Source organism: Phyllobates terribilis, unplaced genomic scaffold, assembly GCF_046119375.1.
Source record: "Phyllobates terribilis strain yellow unplaced genomic scaffold, ASM4611937v1 Scaffold_4__5_contigs__length_816908805, whole genome shotgun sequence".
Classification (NCBI taxonomy): Eukaryota; Metazoa; Chordata; class Amphibia; order Anura; family Dendrobatidae; genus Phyllobates; species Phyllobates terribilis.
This window is the reverse complement of record NW_027362764.1, coordinates 4,392,801-4,413,927: the sequence shown is the minus strand read 5'-3', so window position 1 is coordinate 4,413,927 and position 21,127 is coordinate 4,392,801. Positions and strand designations below refer to the sequence as shown.

Below are 21,127 nucleotides of genomic sequence, written 5' to 3'. Positions count from 1 at the left end.
ATCTTATCATGTATCTCTGTATACAGGGAGCTCCCCCTAGTGGTGGCTGCAGACAGAATCTTATCTTGTATCTCTGTATACTATACAGGGAGCTCCCCCTAGTGGTGGCTGCAGACAGAATCTTATCTTGTATCTCTGTATACTATACAGGGAGCTCCCCCTAGTGGTGGCTGCAGAGAGAATCTTATCATGTATCTCTGTATACAGGGAGCTCCCCCTAGTGGTGGCTGCAGACAGAATCTTATCATGGATCTCTGTATACAGGGAGCTCCCCCTAGTGGTGTCTGCAGACAGAATCTTATCATGTACAGTACAGACCAAAAGTTTGGACACACCTTCTCATTTAAAGATTTTTCTGTCTTTTCATGACCATGAAAATTGTACATTCACACTGAAGGCATCAAAACTATGAATTAACACATGTGGAATTATATACTTAACAAAAAAGTGTGATACAACTGAAAATATGTCTTATATTCTAGGTTCTTCACAGTAGCCACCTTTTGCTTTGATGACTGCTTTGCACACTCTTGGCATTCTCTTGATGAGCTTCAAGAGGTAGTCACCGGAAATGGTCTTCCAACAATCTTGAAGGAGTTCCCAGAGATGCTTAGCACTTGTTGGCCCTTTTGCCTTCACTCTGCGGTCCAGCTCACCCCAAATCATCTCGCATCTCGATTGCGTTCTGGTCTGGTGACTTTGGAGGCCAGGTCATCTGGCGTAGCCCCCCCATCACTCTCTCTCTTGATCAAATAGCCCTTACACAGCCTGGAGGTGTTTGGAGTCATTGTCCTGTTGAAAAATAAATGATGGTCCAACTAAACGCAAACCGGATGGAATAGCATGCCGCTGCAAGATGCTGTGGCAGCCATGCTGGTTCAGTATGTCTTCAATTTTGAATAAATCCCCAACAGTGTCACCAGCAAAGCCCCCCCACACCATCACACCTCCTCCTCCATGCTTCACGGTGGGAACCAGGCATGTAGAGTCCATCCATTCACCTTTTCAGCGTCACACAAAGACACGGTGGTTGGAACCAAAGATCTCAAATTTGGACTCATCAGACCAAAGCACAGATTTCCACTGGTCTAATGTCCATTCCTTGTGTTCTTTAGGCCAAACAAGTCTCTTCTGCTTGTTGCCTGTCCTTAGCAGTGGTTTCCTAGCAGCTATTTTACCATGAAGGCCTGCTGCACAAAGTCTCCTCTTAACAGTTGTTGTAGAGATGTGTCTGCTGCTAGAACTCTGTGTGGCATTGACCTGGTCTCTAATCTGAGCTGCTGTTAACCTGTGATTTCTGAGGCTGGTGACTCGGATAAACTTATCCTCAGAAGCAGAGGTGACTCTTGGTCTTCCTTTCCTGGGGCGGTCCTCATGTGAGCCAGTTTCTTTGTAGCGATTGATGGTTTTTGCAACTGCACTTGGGGACACTTTCAAAGTTTTCCCAATTTTTCGCACTGACTGACCTTCATTTCTTAAAGTAATGATGGCCACTCGTTTTTCTTTACTTAGCTGCTTTTTTCTTGCCATAATACAGATTCTAACAGTCTATTCAGTAGGACTATCAGCTGTGTATCCACCAGACTTCTGCACAACACAACTGATGGTCCCAACCCCATTTATAAGGCAAGAAATCCCACTTATTAAACCTGACAGGGCACACCTGTGAAGTGAAAACCATTTCCGGTGACTACCTCTTGAAGCTCATCAAGAGAATGCCAAGAGTGTGCAAAGCAGTCATCAAAGCAAAAGGTGGCTACTTTGAAGAACCTAGAATATAAGACATATTTTCAGTTGTTTCACACTTTTTTGTTAAGTATATAATTCCACTTGTGTTAATTCATAGTTTTGATGCCTTCAGTGTGAATGTACAATTTTCATAGATATGAAAATACAGAAAAATCTTTAAATGAGAAGGTGTGTCCAAACTTTTGGTCTGTACTGTATCTCTGTATACAGGGAGCTCCTCCTAGTGGTGACTGCAGACATAATCTTATCATGTATCTCTGTATACAGGGAGCTCCCCCTAGTGGTGTCTGCAGACAGAATGTTATCATGTATCTCTGTATACAGGGAGCTCCCCCTAGTGGTGGCTGCAGACAGAATCTTATCATGTATCTCTGTATACAGGGAGCTCCCCCTAGTGGTGGCTGTAGACAGGATCTTATCATGTATCTCTGTATACAGGGAACTCCACCTAGTGGTGGCTGTAGACAGGATCTTATCATGTATCTCAGTATAGAAGAAGCTCCCCCTAGTGGTGGCTGCAGACAGAATCTTATCATGTATCTCTGTATACTTGGAGCTCCCCCTAGTGGTGGCTGCAGACAGGATATTATCATGTATCTCTGTATACAGGGAGCTCCCCCTAGTGGTGGCTGCAGAGGGGATCTTATCATGTATCTCTGTATACAGGGAGCTCCCTCTAGTGGTGAGTACAGACAGTCTTATCATGTATTATACTGTTGCTGAGCACCGTATCTAAGCCTGTCATGTGTGATACAGTGTTAGGCCACGGCCCCACTATCAGTATTTGGTCAGTATTCGGTCAGTATTTTTTCTCAGGAGTGGGAGATAAATGCAGAATTGGTGACTTGTTTCTATTATATATTTTCTCTGATTGTTCCTCACCCGGTTTTGGCTCCCACTCCTGAGAAAAATTACTGACCGAATACTGACCAAATACTGATAGTGGGGCCATGGCCTAAGAGAGCCATACAGAACTATGTCTCCCATCATGAAATGTCACAATTCTAGTGAAATGCTGTGTGACATTTAACCACTACACCGCCAGGCCGTGTGATGTGACTGGTGGCCGGATGTTTATATACCGGCATTAATAGTAAGACGTTCTAATGCTTCGTTGGCGGTAGGTGAGGGGCGACAGCGCGGCTCTGGATGTGGCAGCATTATGGCGCAGGCTGCAGATCTTGGTACATGGCTCAGCACGTGTCAGACCCTTATAAATAAATGATAATGGTGTCGAGAATGAATCTGGCGCCCGGGAAATTTCCTCTCTCGCTCATTTCTCAGAATTCCAGTTGTCATGGCGACCAGGGTGGAATTTATATAAAAAGAAAAGAAGGGGGAAATAAAAAAAAGAAGAAAAGTGACAGCGACCTTCCTGCTGCCTGACTGGGTGCAGTCACCGCTACAGCACAAGTCTGTGCTGGAATCATGTGTAACCCAAGCCTCAGTGAGGGGCGAGGAGCCTGGCAGGGGGCACAATGTGTGCCCCAGGCAGCAAACCGCTGTGCCAGGACCCCCATTATCACGTGGCCTGTCTGTACATATCTGTGCAGCACTGTCACAATCCTGACAACGGGGGGCCGAGCTCCATGGTGGGAATCAGCAGATAGCAGTCACTATGGGGCCACGGGGTGCGGTGCAGTGAGTGATGGGAAATGGGGGACGATGGAGGCAGGACACTGGGAAAAGGGGCACAGAAGAGGTCAGACAGTCACCCTCTAGTCACATCCTGCACTCGTTAGGGCGATCCTGCTGGGGTCCTACATTTTTCTCTGGGGCCCCCAATTACTTTTTAGACCCTTGATTAGCTCCACACGACCCTCTGACTGTCCTTCTGGGCCCCAGCCTGGTTGGGAATGGGTTTGTCCTAAAAGAAAGTCTTAAAGGGTTATATTCACATATTAATAGCTGGTCCTTATAAATACAACCACTTTTGCAATTTACTGATTCTTAAAATTTGCAGCCGTTCTTGAGATATTTATTTATTTATTTTACTCACTTATATAGCGCCATTAATTCCACAGCGCTGTACGGACATTGTCACTGTCCCCATTGGGGCTCACAATCTACATTCCCTATCAGTCTTTGGAGTGTGGGAGGAAACCAGAGAACCCGGAGGAAACCCACACAAACACGGGGAGAACATACAAACTCCTTGCAGATGTTGTCCTTGGTGGGATTTGAACCCAGGACCCCAGCGCTGCAAGGCTGCAGTGCTAACCACTGAGCCACCGTACAGTGCTAACCACTGAGCCACCATGTACTAACCACTGAGCCACCGTACAGTGCTAACCACTGAGCCACCATGTACTAACCACTGAGCCACCATGTACTAACCACTGAGCCACCGTACAGTGCTAACCACTGAGCCACCATGTACTAACCACTGAGCCACCGTACAGTGCTAACCACTGAGCCACCGTACAGTGCTAACCACTGAGCCACCATACAGTGCTAACCACTGAGCCACCGTACAGTGCTAACCACTGAGACACCATGTATTAACCACTGAGCCACCGTACAGTGCTAACCACTGAGCCACCATACAGTGCTAACCACTGAGCCACCATGTACTAACCACTGAGCCACCGTACTCACTTACTCATTTACACTTTTCTTTTGTTTACAGCTCGTTGCCTACGAGATCGACCACCGCTGCTGTCCATCTTGTAAGCAGTTTGCTGAAGCTGGCCGGGATTAGGAGGTAACAGCGCGCTCCAGTGATCCTGGCCAGGTTCAAAACAATGCATACATGCTCAATAAAAAAAGACGGTATAACTGCTGTATAGCAGCGATGGTCGGTCTCCAAGGCAATGAGCTGTAAATAAAACAGAACGGTTAAACAAAAGGGACTATTTATCTAGGCACTGTATGGCAATATTCATCCTTGCACTGTATGGCAATATTCATCCTTGCACAGTACGGTATTATTTATACTGACCCTGTCTGGGATTGTATTTCTAGGCATTGTGAGGCACTATTTATCCTGGCACTGTGTTGCACTATTTATCCTGGCACTGTGTGGCACTATTTATCCTGGCACTGTGTGGCACTATTTATCCTGGCACTGTGTGGCACTATTTATCCTGGCACTGTGTGGCACTATTTATCATGGCACTGTATGGCACTAATTATCCTTGCACTGTATGGCACTAATTATCCTTGCACTGTATGGCACTAATTATCCTTGCACTGTATGGCACTAATTATCCTTGCACTGTATGGCACTATTTATCTAGGCACTATATGGCACTGTTTATCTAGGCACTATTCATCCTTGCACTGTATGGCACTATTTATTGTGGCACTATAAGGTACTATTTATCCTGGCACAATATGGCACTATTTATCTAGGCACTGTATGGCACTATTCATCCTTGCACTGTATGGCACTATTTATCTAGGCACTATATGGCACTGTTTATCTAGGCACTATTCATCCTTGCACTGTATGGCACTATTTATTGTGGCACTGTAAGGTACTATTTATCCTGGCACTGTATGGCACTATTCATCCTGGCACTGTATGGCACTATTCATCCTTGCACTGTATGGCACTATTCATCCTTGCACTGTACGGCATTATTTATACTGACCCTGTCTGGGATTGTATTTCTAGGCATTGTGCAGCACTATTTATCCTGGCACTGTATGGCACAATGACTGTATATTTGTGTATATATATATATATATATATATATATATATATATATATATATATATATATATATATATATATATATATATATATATATATATATATATATATATATATATATATATATAGTACCTCTTTACTATCATACTGCATACTGTGCATAGTATTAGGGTGCACGTACAGTGGCTGATTATTGGGAACAAGTGTCTTTCTCCGATAACCGTGCAGTGTAAACTGCCGATCACCCGTCCAACGAGCGAAATGCTGGCTCGTCAGGTGAAATGATTTTTAAGTCTGCTTAAATATCCTCGTTCTCGGCAGCATAGTGTCCTGTGTAACCAGTGTGCTGCCCAGAAGGATCTATTACTGATCCATTACTGATCGTTCTATGTGTATGGGATATTAAACGTCCGCTGGTCAATAAATACGGAGCTGATCGGAGGTGGTTTAATGCTGCACATCGGCAGGTGTGACCACACAGTCAGTGCCCAGATAGTGCCACGTGGCATCATATCCTGGCTGACAGGTATACGGTATATCTGCTCTCACATCGGATGACCCTCGTGCAGGATGTCCCTCGTCTCTATAAACCCCCATTGCTGATATTAGGAGATGATTTGCCGCTTACTTACTGTGCCCCGGAGACCGCACAGAATTATTTATTACGATTTGCTCTTTCTGGTCTTATTTCCATAATTTTAACAAAAAGTCCTGTTCCCAGAAGCGCGAGGGCCCCCCTTCCCGTAATCAGACTCGTAATTAGGGGGTAACGGTCTGCGGCGCCGGCTGGAGAATCAATTATATGTGGAGTTATGAAATGCCGCTGTCAGCACAATTATAAGATATAAACTGCGGCTCCTGGCACCTGCTGCCACCCATTGAAATGCCGAGGGGTGAGGGGCGATTCCCTGAGAGGGGCAGTAAATGAAGCCCCTCTGGCTGAGGGAGGGGTGAGAGCACTGATCGCCTGCGGTATATAAGGCAGCCCCATATAATGCTGTTATATGAGAGGGGAATGCCTGGAGAGCAGGGGCATCTAGTCTGCTTCAGAAAGGAGGAAAAAACATTTCTGCACCCAGTGCTGAGCCTTCGCGCCTGTGCCCCTATGATAACACTGCCTGGCCGTACATGCAGTATACATGGCTGCAGACACATTTGGTGATCGAGCCCGTTAAGATCCAGTCTCTTCTTCCTTCCCTGAGAAGAGGTGCTGGGGTCTCTTCTGCGGAGCCCGTGCACGGCCGCTGATCAGTATCCAGGGGCCACCACAGAAGACCTGGCATCTGAGACCACCAGGAGCCTAATAATAGTGGTGTTATATCGGCATTAGATAGTGTTGTTCTTAGATTACGGTATGTACGGACATGTTAGTTGAGCACTATACGATTGCTTTATTTAGCACTGTATGTCGGTATGTAACATCAGAAAATTACGTATTGGTTCAATCAGGTTTTTCTGTTAAATCTAGTTATTTTGTAATTTTGGCAATCTATTTGTTTTTAGATCATAATCTTTATTACAAAAAAATAGAAATCTTGCAATTTTTATACTGGCCACCAGGGCTATTTTAAGCTCATACTTCCTGTTGTACTTGTGACTTTTCAGAAGTCTCATTATCATCAGAGACAGAGTTACAATGACTGATAACACCTCTATATACAGTAGATAACATAGGATCCACCATTCACAGTAGGTGATGTCACAGCTCACCTCCTCCTCCTGTACAATGACTGATAACACCTCTATATATAGCAGATTACACAGGGGACCCACCATTCACAATAGATGTCACAGATCACCTCCTCCTCCTCCTGTACTTTGACTGATAACACCACTATATATACAGTAGATAACACAGGATCCACCATTCACAATAGGTGGTGTTACAGCTCGCCTCCTGTACAATGACAGATAACACAGGATCCACCATTCACAATAGGTGATGTCACATCTCACCTCCTCCTCCTGTAAAATAACTGATAACACCTCTATATACAGTAGATAACACAGGATCCACCATTCACAATAGGTGATGTCACAGCTCACCTCCTCCTCCTCCTGTACAATGACTGATAACACCTCTATATACAGTAGATAACATAGGATCCACCATTCACAGTAGGTAATGTCACAGCTCACCTCCTCCTGTACAATGACTGATAACATCTCTATATACAGTACATAACACAGGATCCACCATTCACAATAGGTGATATCACAGCTCACCTCCTCCTCCCTGTACAATGACCGATAACACCTCTATATACAGTAGATAACATAGGATCCACCATTCACAATAGGTGATGTCACAGCTCAACCTCCCCCTCCTCATGTACAATGACTGATAACACCTCTATGTACAGTAGATAACACAGGCAGGATCCGCCATTCACAATTGGTGATATCACAGCTCACCTCCTCCCCCTCCTGTACAATGACTGATGTCACCTCTATGGTAACTCAGAAGCACAGTACAGTGTATTAGTGAGCGGTGTATGGCTGTATACACAGCTCTGCACTGGACAGGGTATTATTTTGCAGCGTACGGTGGTGGCGACACAGTATAGCACAGCAATGTAAGTAATTGTATGGAAGTAAAATATAAAAAAAAATCCCTGACGAAGGAGCCGTGACCTCGGAAACGCGTGGGATAAGCTCTGGACTGTTTTCCCTCAGTGTTGTGACGTCACATCCTTGGTCATCAGCGGTCCTGCGGGTGTGACCGGCCGGCACCTATCAGGCGGTCTGCAGTCCTTCTCACCCATGATCTTCATCCCTGCATCCACCTAGTGCAGCGGCTGCATGTACCTGGAAGCCCGCGTCTCTGAGGGTCTCTGCAGCCCTCTATCTCCGGCGTTAATACGCCGTCTGAACCCATTTTCTGCAATGCTCACGGCTCGTTCTACAGACTCCGGCACGTGTCCATCACCTCTGCACGCGTATATCTACACTTGGACGACCATTTTCTCTAAGACCGGTAGGAATCGCTCTTTTTGTATTTTATGAGTGGTTTGCAGCGCATCTCTTTTCTTTTACTTGTATGGAAGTGTTATTAGGCCAACATACGACCCTGTTATTAGGGTGCGGTACTATATGGCACTAGTATACAGGCACTGTGTGATATACAAGCACCAAGCGATGACATAGGAAATGGATCGGCGCTCGCTCTACTTCCATGTCGCAATAACGTGTTCCCTGTCCTGTCATACTCTACACATCAGCGTCATCAGCACTTAAAGGGTTCACCATTGGCAGCCCCCTGTACTCACCACTTGGAGGGGCATAGACTTCACCGTCTTATACTCCCTCTTGGTCTCCAGTCTGTAGATGTGACGCTCGGTGATCACCAGCCCTCTGTCCTTACACTTGTTGAAACGATTTATCTAGAAAGTGACAGAAAGACGACAATGAAAATGATGAACCCCCAAATGCTACATAAGTCGCATGCCAAGTTCTAGATGCACCCCTCTATATTCCCGGCACTCTGCCCCCCTCCAGTCTAAAATATTTATTATAATATATATAGCGCCATCATATTCTGCAGAGCTGTACAGTCATCATCATTACTGTCCCCATTGGGGCTCACAGTCTACATTCCCTATCAGTATGTCCTTGGAGGAGGAAACCCGAGACGCTGGAAGGAACACAAACTCCTTGCACATGTCGTCCTCCGTGGGATTTGACCCAGGCTATAGCACTAACCACTGAGCCATCGGGTGCTAACCACTGAGCCACCGTGCTGCCCAAATACCACTCAACCCCCAGAGTACACGACTAACACATCACTGACCACTGCTAGAAATGAGTGGAAGATGGCATCCGGAGGAGACGTCCTAAAGAGGTGGAGTTTACTGAGACCCCACTAGACATAGAAGACCCTAATGTTCATGATAATAGGGCTGGGACATATTTGGCACTGTGAGTACTGTTTATATGGACACATTATGGCACTGATAGTGTGGTATGCACGAGGCACCCGGGCAGTGTATGGCACTAGATGGGCGCTCTGTCCACTATATGGACACCCTATGGCATCACAGGGCACTATACTTATCTGGTGATAATTACACTGCCGCTTCTATGATGAAGCCATACTCTGTGCCCACGTTTGCACTTGGCCATTGTTGTGACCTCTGTATAAGGTGACGTGGCAGTGCCACATTTACTGGTCACACGCTATATATCGCCTGCCTTTGTTGCGTGGGCAGAGCCCCTGCCTGTGTCTTGTTCTTAGTCTGATGACGCAGGCAACAAGCTATAATTATTGATTGCGCTGCTTCCTGCTTTTGCTTAATGTGATCCCGGCGACCCCAGGAGCTGCAATCATGACTCACAAGACGATGAATATATATAGAGAGGCCTTATAGAAGGTATAAAATATAGACTCCAAGGTGACAGCACTCTTAAAGGGCCAGACTAAATTGAGATTACTGCAATGACGTTCCTGTAAAACGTTGACTTAAAGGCATACATACTTGTGGATCAATGTAAATGTAATGTGGCACGGGTGGCAGCCATGGGCAAGATACTAGTCTTTCATGCCCGGGCATGCTACATGAATGTGGGGGTCCTGGTTGAGTGTGTGGGTTTTGTCTATGGGGGCACTATGCCCTTGCAGGCCACATGATACCGATGACTTTGGTTGGCCAGGACCAGCTGTTGAAAGGTTCAAAGAGGGAGACCACCAATCGAACATAAACAGTCTTTTACTAAACAACAACTTGGTGGGAATTATGTACAATAGATAGCGGGTGCATAACTTCACAAACGTTTCCTATAGTAAGGGCAGTATGTCCATCTCCTTACATTTCCCCCTCCTTTAACGATGGCCGTCCTCGGCCATCCGGAGTCTGAAAGACACCAAACACTTTGTCACACATGAACGTATACTAAACAATACGGAGTCCTCTTCTTCTAACTTCCACTTCCACTTCACTCTACTGGGGCGGGCACCTCGTGTTGCGGGCTAGCACTTCCAGGTAAGACACTCTCTTTGGTAGGCAAAACATCTGGAGGGTTGGACGGTTCTTCGTGCCCTTCTTTTGTGTCTTCTACGCCCACGATGGGCAGGACCTTCTTGTTGTATGGCGCCACTAACTGCCATTTTACACTTTGTGTTTGGCGCCATTTTATACCATGTTTTGGTTGCCATCCTACATGTAACTTGAGTCTTTCCCGCATCACTTCATTCTTCTGGTTGCGAGATTCGATCCTGCCAACTACACCAACTGTAACATGGCGTGGGGTAGTAGCCGTGGGTGAGGTACTTGTCTTTCATGCCCCAGCACGCTTCATGAAGGTGGGGGTCCTGGCTGGATGAAGGACTTCATCTATGGAGGGACGATGCCCTTGTAGGCCTCATGACTTCAGATGGCCAGGACCAGATGTTGAGAGGTTCAATGAGGGAGACCACCAATCGAACATAAACAATCTTTTTCTAAACAACAACTTGGTGGGAATTATGTACAATAGATAGCGGGTGCACTAAACTTTTCCTTTAGTACATGGAGCATCTTCACACACATTATCGCTTTCCTTCTCTAGGCTCGCTTGTTTCTGCCTCAACTAGATCCTCTGCCTTCACCACAACCCAGCACAGTACTTCAGGAGCTTCCCAAGTCCCCACAAACAGTACCACAGTCCAGTAAGTGAGAGTCCTATACTTCAACCCGCAGTTCCGCTTCTTTTCCCCCTTAGGGGAGCTACTTCTGCCACTATGGCCGTTACTTAGCTTCTCGGCTTGCTGACGCTTTGGAACTCCCACTCTCTTTATCTCACATTCCCTGTTCTGTCCTGGCCCCTTATCTCTCCTGCTTGGGGACTGGGGCCATCTCCAGTGCATCACTCAGTCCTTCTGTTACTTTTCTTTTCTCTGCTCAGGATCATGCTATCTCTTCTCTCAGTCTCCGCTCATTTCAGGGACACCCACGTCATGCGACTTTGTTCACTTGTCAGACATAAGTCTGCTTCTGTTACAGGCTGGGTCCTTTCTGACTTTTTGACAGGAAACAGTCTCTGTCCCTTTACTTTAGCCTCTCCTACTCTGGACTAGTCCCAACTATGCATTAATAATGCATGTCACAATACAACAATATGCGTCTCTTCAAGGGGGAACATGGGCAGTATGTCCATCTCCTTACATAAAAACAAGCCAAATCTCAACATTGTGATTCCCAACAGGAAGGAGGTGGATATTTGTATCAAATTCTCAAATTTATCTCTGACAAACAATCTTCAGATACATTGTTCCCAAAACTACAGTCTCCACCAAAGCTGCTTTCAAATTCCAGCTGTAATAGTAAAGGAGTGTGCGCTCCACAGCTGTATATACACTGCATGTATTAGTAATGGAGTGTGCGCTCCACAGCTGTATATACACTGCATGTAATAGTAATGGAGTGTGCGCTCCACAGCTGTATATACACCGCATGTAATAGTAATGGAGTGTGCGCTCCACAGCTGTATATACACCACATGTAATAGTAATGGAGTGTGCGCTCCACAGCTGCATATACACTGCATGTAATAGTAATGGAGTGTGCGCTCCACAGCTGTATATACACTGCATGTAATAGTAATGGAGTGTGCGCTCCACAGCTGTATATACACTGCATGTAATAGTAATGGAGTGTGCGCTCCACAGCTGTATATACACTGCATGTAATAGTAATGGAGTGTGCTCTCCACAGCTGTATATACACTGCATGTAATAGTAATGGAGTGTGCGCTCCACAGCTGTATATACACTGCATGTAATAGTAATGGAGTGTGCGCTCCACAGCTGCATATACACTGCATGTAATAGTAATGGAGTGTGCGCTCCACAGCTGCATATACACTGCATGTAATAGTAATGGAGTGTGCGCTCCACAGCTGTATAAACACTGCATGTAATACTAAAGGAGTGTGCGCTCCACAGCTGTATATACACTGCATGTAATAGTAATGGAGCGTGCGCTCCACAGCTGTATATACACTGCAGGTAATAGTAATGGAGTGTGCGCTCCACAGCTGTATATACACTGCATGTAATAGTAATGGAGTGTGCGCTCCACAGCTGTATATACACTGCAGGTAATAGTAATGGAGTGTGCGCTCCACAGCTGTATATACACTGCATGTAATAGTAATGGAGTGTGCGCTCCACAGCTGTATATACACTGCATGTAATAGTAATGGAGTGTGCGCTCCACAGCTGTATATACACTGCATGTAATAGTAATGGAGTGTGCGCTCCACAGCTGTATATACACTGCATGTAATAGTAATGGAGTGTGCGCTCCACAGCTGTATATACACTGCATGTAATAGTAATGGAGTGTGCGCTCCACAGCTGTATATACACTGCATGTAATAGTAATGGAGTGTGCGCTCCACAGCTGTATATACACCGCATGTAATAGTAATGGAGTGTGCGCTCCACAGCTGCATATACACTGCATGTAATAGTAATGGAGTGTGCGCTCCACAGCTGTATATACACTGCATGTAATAGTAATGGAGTGTGCGCTCCACAGCTGTATATACACTGCAGGTAATAGTAATGGAGTGTGCGCTCCACAGCTGTATATACACTGCATGTAATAGTAATGGAGTGTGCGCTCCACAGCTGTATATACACTGCAGGTAATAGTAATGGAGTGTGCGCTCCACAGCTGTATATACACTGCAGGTAATAGTAATGGAGTGTGCGCTCCACAGCTGTATATACACTGCAGGTAATAGTAATGGAGTGTGCGCTCCACAGCTGTATATACACTGCAGGTAATAGTAATGGAGTGTGCTCTCCACAGCTGTATATACACTGCAGGTAATAGTAATGGAGTGTGCTCTCCACAGCTGTATATACACTGCAGGTAATAGTAATGGAGTGTGCGCTCCACAGCTGTATATACACTGCATGTAATAGTAATGGAGTGTGCGCTCCACAGCTGTATATACACTGCATGTAATAGTAATGGAGTGTGCGCTCCACAGCTGTATATACACTGCATGTAATAGTAATGGAGTGTGCGCTCCACAGCTGTATATACACTGCATGTAATAGTAATGGAGTGTGCGCTCCACAGCTGTATATACACTGCAGGTAATAGTAATGGAGTGTGCGCTCCACAGCTGTATATACACTGCAGGTAATAGTAATGGAGTGTGCGCTCCACAGCTGTATATACACTGCAGGTAATAGTAATGGAGTGTGCGCTCCACAGCTGTATATACACTGCAGGTAATAGTAATGGAGTGTGCGCTCCACAGCTGTATATACACTGCAGGTAATAGTAATGGAGTGTGCTCTCCACAGCTGTATATACACTGCAGGTAATAGTAATGGAGTGTGCTCTCCACAGCTGTATATACACTGCAGGTAATAGTAATGGAGTGTGCGCTCCACAGCTGTATATACACTGCATGTAATAGTAATGGAGTGTGCGCTCCACAGCTGTATACACACTGCATGTAATAGTAATGGAGTGTGCTCTCCACAGCTGTATATACACTGCATGTAATAGTAATGGAGTGTGCTCTCCACAGCTGTATATACACCGCATGTAATAGTAATGGAGTGTGCGCTCCACAGCTGCATATACACTGCATGTAATAGTAATGGAGTGTGCTCTCCACAGCTGTATATACACTGCATGTAATAGTAATGGAGTGTGCTCTCCACAGCTGTATATACACTGCATGTAATAGTAATGGACTGTGCGCTCCACAGCTGTATATACACTGCATGTAATAGTAATGGAGTGTGCGCTCCACAGCTGTATATACACTGCATGTAATAGTAATGGAGTGTGCGCTCCACAGCTGTATATACACTGCATGTAATAGTAATGGAGTGTGCGATCCACAGCTGTATATACACTGCATGTAATAGTAATGGAGTGTGCGCTCCACAGCTGTATATACACTGCATGTAATAGTAATGGAGTGTGCGCTCCACAGCTGTATACACACTGCATGTAATAGTAATGGAGTGTGCTCTCCACAGCTGTATATACACTGCATGTAATAGTAATGGAGTGTGCTCTCCACAGCTGTATATACACTGCATGTAATAGTAATGGAGTGTGCTCTCCACAGCTGTATATACACTGCATGTAATAGTAATGGAGTGTGCTCTCCACAGCTGTATATACACTGCATGTAATAGTAATGGAGTGTGCTCTCCACAGCTGTATATACACTGCATGTAATAGTAATGGAGTGTGCGCTCCACAGCTGCATATACACTGCATGTAATAGTAATGGAGTGTGCTCTCCACAGCTGTATATACACTGCAGGTAATAGTAATGGAGTGTGCTCTCCACAGCTGTATATACACTGCAGGTAATAGTAATGGAGTGTGCGCTCCACAGCTGTATATACACTGCATGTAATAGTAATGGAGTGTGCTCTCCACAGCTGTATATACACTGCATGTAATAGTAATGGAGTGTGCTCTCCACAGCTGTATATACACTGCATGTAATAGTAATGGAGTGTGTGCTCCACAGCTGTATATACACTGCATGTAATAGTAATGGAGTGTGCGCTCCACAGCTGCATATACACTGCATGTAATAGTAATGGAGTGTGTGCTCCACAGCTGTATATACACTGCATGTAATAGTAATGGAGTGTGCGCTCCACAGCTGTATATACACTGCAGGTAATAGTAATGGAGTGTGTGCTCCACAGCTGTATATACACCGCACGTAATAGTAATGGAGTGTGTGCTCCACAGCTGTATATACACCGCATGTAATAGTAATGGAGTGTGCGCTCCACAGCTGTATATACACTGCAGGTAATAGTAATGGAGTGTGCGCTCCACAGCTGTATATACACTGCATGTAATAGTAATGGAGTGTGCGCTCCACAGCTGTATATACACTGCAGGTAATAGTAATGGAGTGTGCGCTCCACAGCTGTATATACACTGCATGTAATAGTAATGGAGTGTGCGCTCCACAGCTGTATATACACTGCATGTAATAGTAATGGAGTGTGCGCTCCACAGCTGTATATACACTGCATGTAATAGTAATGGAGTGTGCGCTCCACAGCTGTATATACACTGCATGTAATAGTAATGGAGTGTGCGCTCCACAGCTGTATATACACCGCATGTAATAGTAATGGAGTGTGCGCTCCACAGCTGCATATACACTGCATGTAATAGTAATGGAGTGTGCGCTCCACAGCTGTATATACACTGCATGTAATAGTAATGGAGTGTGCGCTCCACAGCTGTATATACACTGCAGGTAATAGTAATGGAGTGTGCGCTCCACAGCTGTATATACACTGCAGGTAATAGTAATGGAGTGTGCGCTCCACAGCTGTATATACACTGCATGTAATAGTAATGGAGTGTGCGCTCCACAGCTGTATATACACTGCATGTAATAGTAATGGAGTGTGCTCTCCACAGCTGTATATACACTGCATGTAATAGTAATGGAGTGTGCTCTCCACAGCTGTATATACACTGCATGTAATAGTAATGGAGTGTGCTCTCCACAGCTGTATATACACTGCATGTAATAGTAATGGAGTGTGCGCTCCACAGCTGTATATACACTGCATGTAATAGTAATGGAGTGTGCTCTCCACAGCTGTATATACACTGCATGTAATAGTAATGGAGTGTGCTCTCCACAGCTGTATATACACTGCATGTAATAGTAATGGAGTGTGCTCTCCACAGCTGTATATACACTGCATGTAATAGTAATGGAGTGTGCGCTCCACAGCTGTATATACACTGCATGTAATAGTAATGGAGTGTGCGCTCCACAGCTGTATATACACTGCATGTAATAGTAATGGAGTGTGCGCTCCACAGCTGTATATACACTGCATGTAATAGTAATGGACTGTGCGCTCCACAGCTGTATATACACTGCATGTAATAGTAATGGAGTGTGCGCTCCACAGCTGTATATACACTGCATGTAATAGTAATGGAGTGTGCGCTCCACAGCTGTATATACACTGCATGTAATAGTAATGGACTGTGCGCTCCACAGCTGTATATACACTGCATGTAATAGTAATGGACTGTGCGCTCCACAGCTGTATATACACTGCATGTAATAGTAATGGAGTGTGCGCTCCACAGCTGTATATACACTGCATGTAATAGTAATGGAGTGTGCGCTCCACAGCTGTATATACACTGCATGTAATAGTAATGGAGTGTGCGCTCCACAGCTGTATATACACTGCATGTAATAGTAATGGAGTGTGCGCTCCACAGCTGTATATACACTGCATGTAATAGTAATGGAGTGTGCTCTCCACAGCTGTATATACACTGCATGTAATAGTAATGGAGTGTGCTCTCCACAGCTGTATATACACTGCATGTAATAGTAATGGAGTGTGCGCTCCACAGCTGTATATACACTGCATGTAATAGTAATGGAGTGTGCGCTCCACAGCTGTATATACACTGCATGTAATAGTAATGGAGTGTGCGCTCCACAGCTGTATATACACTGCATGTAATAGTAATGGAGTGTGCGCTCCACAGCTGTATATACACTGCATGTAATAGTAATGGAGTGTGCGCTCCACAGCTGTATATACACTGCATGTAATAGTAATGGAGTGTGCTCTCCACAGCTGTATATACACTGCAGGTAATAGTAATGGAGTGTGCTCTCCACAGCTGTATATACACTGCAGGTAATAGTAATGGAGTGTGCTCTCCACAGCTGTATATACACTGCAGGTAATAGTAATGGAGTGTGCGCTCCACAGCTGTATATACACTGCATGTAATAGTAATGGAGTGTGCTCTCCACAGCTGTATATACACTGCATGTAATAGTAATGGAGCGTGCGCTCCACAGCTGTATATACACCGCACGTAATAGTAATGGAGTGTGTGCTCCACAGCTGTATATACACCGCACGTAATAGTAATGGAGTGTGCGCTCCACAGCTGTATATACACTGCATGTAATAGTAATGGAGTTTGCTCTCCACAGCTGTATATACACTGCATGTAATAGTAATGGAGTGTGCTCTCCACAGCTGTATATACACTGCATGTAATAGTAATGGAGCGTGCGCTCCACAGCTGTATATACACCGCACGTAATAGTAATGGAGTGTGTGCTCCACAGCTGTATATACACCGCACGTAATAGTAATGGAGTGTGTGCTCCACAGCTGTATATACACTGCACGTAATAGTAATGGAGTGTGCGCTCCACAGCTGTATATACACTGCAGGTAATAGTAATGGAGTGTGCGCTCCACAGCTGTATATACACCGCACGTAATAGTAATGGAGTTTGCTCTCCACAGCTGTATATACACCGCACGTAATAGTAATGGAGTGTGCGCTCCACAGCTGTATATACACCGCACGTAATAGTAATGGAGTGTGCGCTCCACAGCTGTATATACACCGCACGTAATAGTAATGGAGTGTGCTCTCCACAGCTGTATATACACCGCACGTAATAGTAATGGAGTGTGCGCTCCACAGCTGTATATACACTGCATGTAATAGTAATGGAGTGTGCGCTCCACAGCTGTATATACACCGCACGTAATAGTAATGGAGTGTGCTCTCCACAGCTGTATATACACCGCACGTAATAGTAATGGAGTGTGCGCTCCACAGCTGTATATACACTGCATGTAATAGTAATGGAGTGTGCGCTCCACAGCTGTATATACACTGCATGTAATAGTAATGGAGTGTGCGCTCCACAGCTGTATATACACTGCATGTAATAGTAATGGAGTGTGCGCTCCACAGCTGTATATACACTGCAGGTAATAGTAATGGAGTGTGCGCTCCACAGCTGTATATACACCGCACGTAATAGTAATGGAGTTTGCTCTCCACAGCTGTATATACACCGCACGTAATAGTAATGGAGTGTGCGCTCCACAGCTGTATATACACCGCACGTAATAGTAATGGAGTGTGCGCTCCACAGCTGTATATACACCGCACGTAATAGTAATGGAGTGTGCTCTCCACAGCTGTATATACACTGCATGTAATAGTAATGGAGTGTGCTCTCCACAGCTGTATATACACTGCATGTAATAGTAATGGAGTGTGCTCTCCACAGCTGTATATACACTGCATGTAATAGTAATGGAGTGTGCGCTCCACAGCTGTATATACACTGCATGTAATAGTAATGGAGTGTGCTCTCCACAGCTGTATATACACTGCATGTAATAGTAATGGAGTGTGCGCTCCACAGCTGTATATACACTGCATGTAATAGTAATGGAGTGTGCTCTCCACAGCTGTATATACACCGCACGTAATAGTAATGGAGTGTGCTCTCCACAGCTGTATATACACCGCACGTAATAGTAATGGAGTGTGCTCTCCACAGCTGTATATACACCGCACGTAATAGTAATGGAGTGTGCGCTCCACAGCTGTATATACACCGCACGTAATAGTAATGGAGTGTGCGCTCCACAGCTGTATATACACCGCACGTAATAGTAATGGAGTGTGCGCTCCACAGCTGTATATACACCGCACGTAATAGTAATGGAGTGTGCTCTCCACAGCTGTATATACACTGCATGTAATAGTAATGGAGTGTGCTCTCCACAGCTGTATATACACTGCATGTAATAGTAATGGAGTGTGCTCTCCACAGCTGTATATACACTGCATGTAATAGTAATGGAGTGTGCGCTCCACAGCTGTATATACACTGCATGTAATAGTAATGGAGTGTGCGCTCCACAGCTGTATATACACTGCATGTAATAGTAATGGAGTGTGCTCTCCACAGCTGTATATACACTGCATGTAATAGTAATGGAGTGTGCTCTCCACAGCTGTATATACACTGCATGTAATAGTAATGGAGTGTGCGCTCCACAGCTGTATATACACTGCATGTAATAGTAATGGAGTGTGCTCTCCACAGCTGTATATACACTGCATGTAATAGTAATGGAGTGTGCTCTCCACAGCTGTATATACACCGCATGTAATAGTAATGGAGTGTGCTCTCCACAGCTGTATATACACCGCACGTAATAGTAATGGAGTGTGCTCTCCACAGCTGTATATACACCGCAGCGTAATAGTAATGGAGTGTGCTCTCCACAGCTGTATATACACCGCATGTAATAGTAATGGAGTGTGCGCTCCACAGCTGTATATACACCGCATGTAATAGTAATGGAGTGTGCGCTCCACAGCTGTATATACACCGCATGTAATAGTAATGGAGTGTGCGCTCCACAGCTGTATATACACTGCATGTAATAGTAATGGAGTGTGCGCTCCACAGCTGTATATACACCGCATGTAATAGTAATGGAGTGTGCGCTCCACAGCTGTATATACACTGCATGTAATAGTAATGGAGTGTGCGCTCCACAGCTGTATATACACTGCATGTAATAGTAATGGAGTGTGCGCTCCACAGCTGTATATACACTGCATGTAATAGTAATGGAGTGTGCGCTCCACAGCTGTATATACACCGCATGTAATAGTAATGGAGTGTGCGCTCCACAGCTGTATATACACTGCATGTAATAGTAATGGAGTGTGCGCTCCACAGCTGTATATACACCGCATGTAATAGTAATGGAGTGTGCGCTCCACAGCTGTATATACACTGCATGTAATAGTAATGGAGTGTGCGCTCCACAGCTGTATATACACTGCATGTAATAGTAATGGAGTGTGCGCTCCACAGCTGTATATACACTGCATGTAATAGTAATGGAGTGTGCGCTCCACAGCTGTATATACACTGCATGTAATAGTAATGGAGTGTGCGCTCCACAGCTGTATATACACTGCATGTAATAGTAATGGAGTGTGCGCTCCACAGCTGTATATACACTGCATGTAATAGTAATGGAGTGTGCGCTCCACAGCTGTATATACACTGCATGTAATAGTAATGGAGTGTGCGCTCCACAGCTGTATATACACTGCATGTAATAGTAATGGAGTGTGCGCTCCACAGCTGTATATACACTGCATGTAATAGTAATGGAGTGTGCGCTCCACAGCTGTATATACACTGCATGTAATAGTAATGGAGTGTGCTCTCCACAGCTGTATATACACTGCATGTAATAGTAATGGAGTGTGCGCTCCACAGCTGTATATACACTGCATGTAATAGTAATGGAGTGTGCGCTCCACAGCTGTATATACACTGCATGTAATAGTAATGGAGTGTGCGCTCCACAGCTGTATATACACCGCATGTAATAGTAATGGAGTGTGCGCTCCACAGCTGTATATACACTGCATGTAATAGTAATGGAGTGTGCGCTCCACAGCTGTATATACACTGCATTTTAATGTAATGGAGTGTGCGCTCCACAGCTGTATATACACCTGCATGTAATAGTAATGGAGTGTGCGCTCCACAGCTGTATATACACTGCATGTATTAGTAATGGAGTGTGCGCTCCACAGCTGTATATACACTGCATGTAATAGTAATGGAGTGTGCTCTCCACAGCTGTATATACACCTGCATGTAATAGTAATGGAGTGTGCTCTCCACAGCTGTATATACTCTGCATGTAATAGTAATGGAGTGTGCGCTCCACAGCTGTATATACACTGCATGTAATAGTAATGGAGTGTGCGCTCCACAGCTGTATATACCCTGCATGTAATAGTAATGGAGTGTGCCTCCTATCTGTATATACACTGCATGTAATAGTAATGGAGTGTGCTCTCCACAGCTGTATAAACACTG

The 21,127-nt window shown here is 45.0% G+C and overlaps 1 protein-coding gene across 3 annotated transcripts in view; it reads right to left on the bottom strand.

Moving 5' to 3' along the window:
• The window catches only part of LOC141264775 (unconventional myosin-Ig-like), a 443,459-nt gene that overhangs the window by 95,822 nt on the left and 326,510 nt on the right, over positions 1–21,127 (bottom strand). For all 3 annotated transcript variants that reach the window (XM_073677080.1, XM_073677078.1, XM_073677079.1), the window contains one exon: positions 8,677–8,790. In XM_073677080.1, the coding sequence (XP_073533181.1) occupies positions 8,677–8,790 (114 nt within the window). The remainder of the gene's footprint in view (positions 1–8,676; positions 8,791–21,127) is intronic.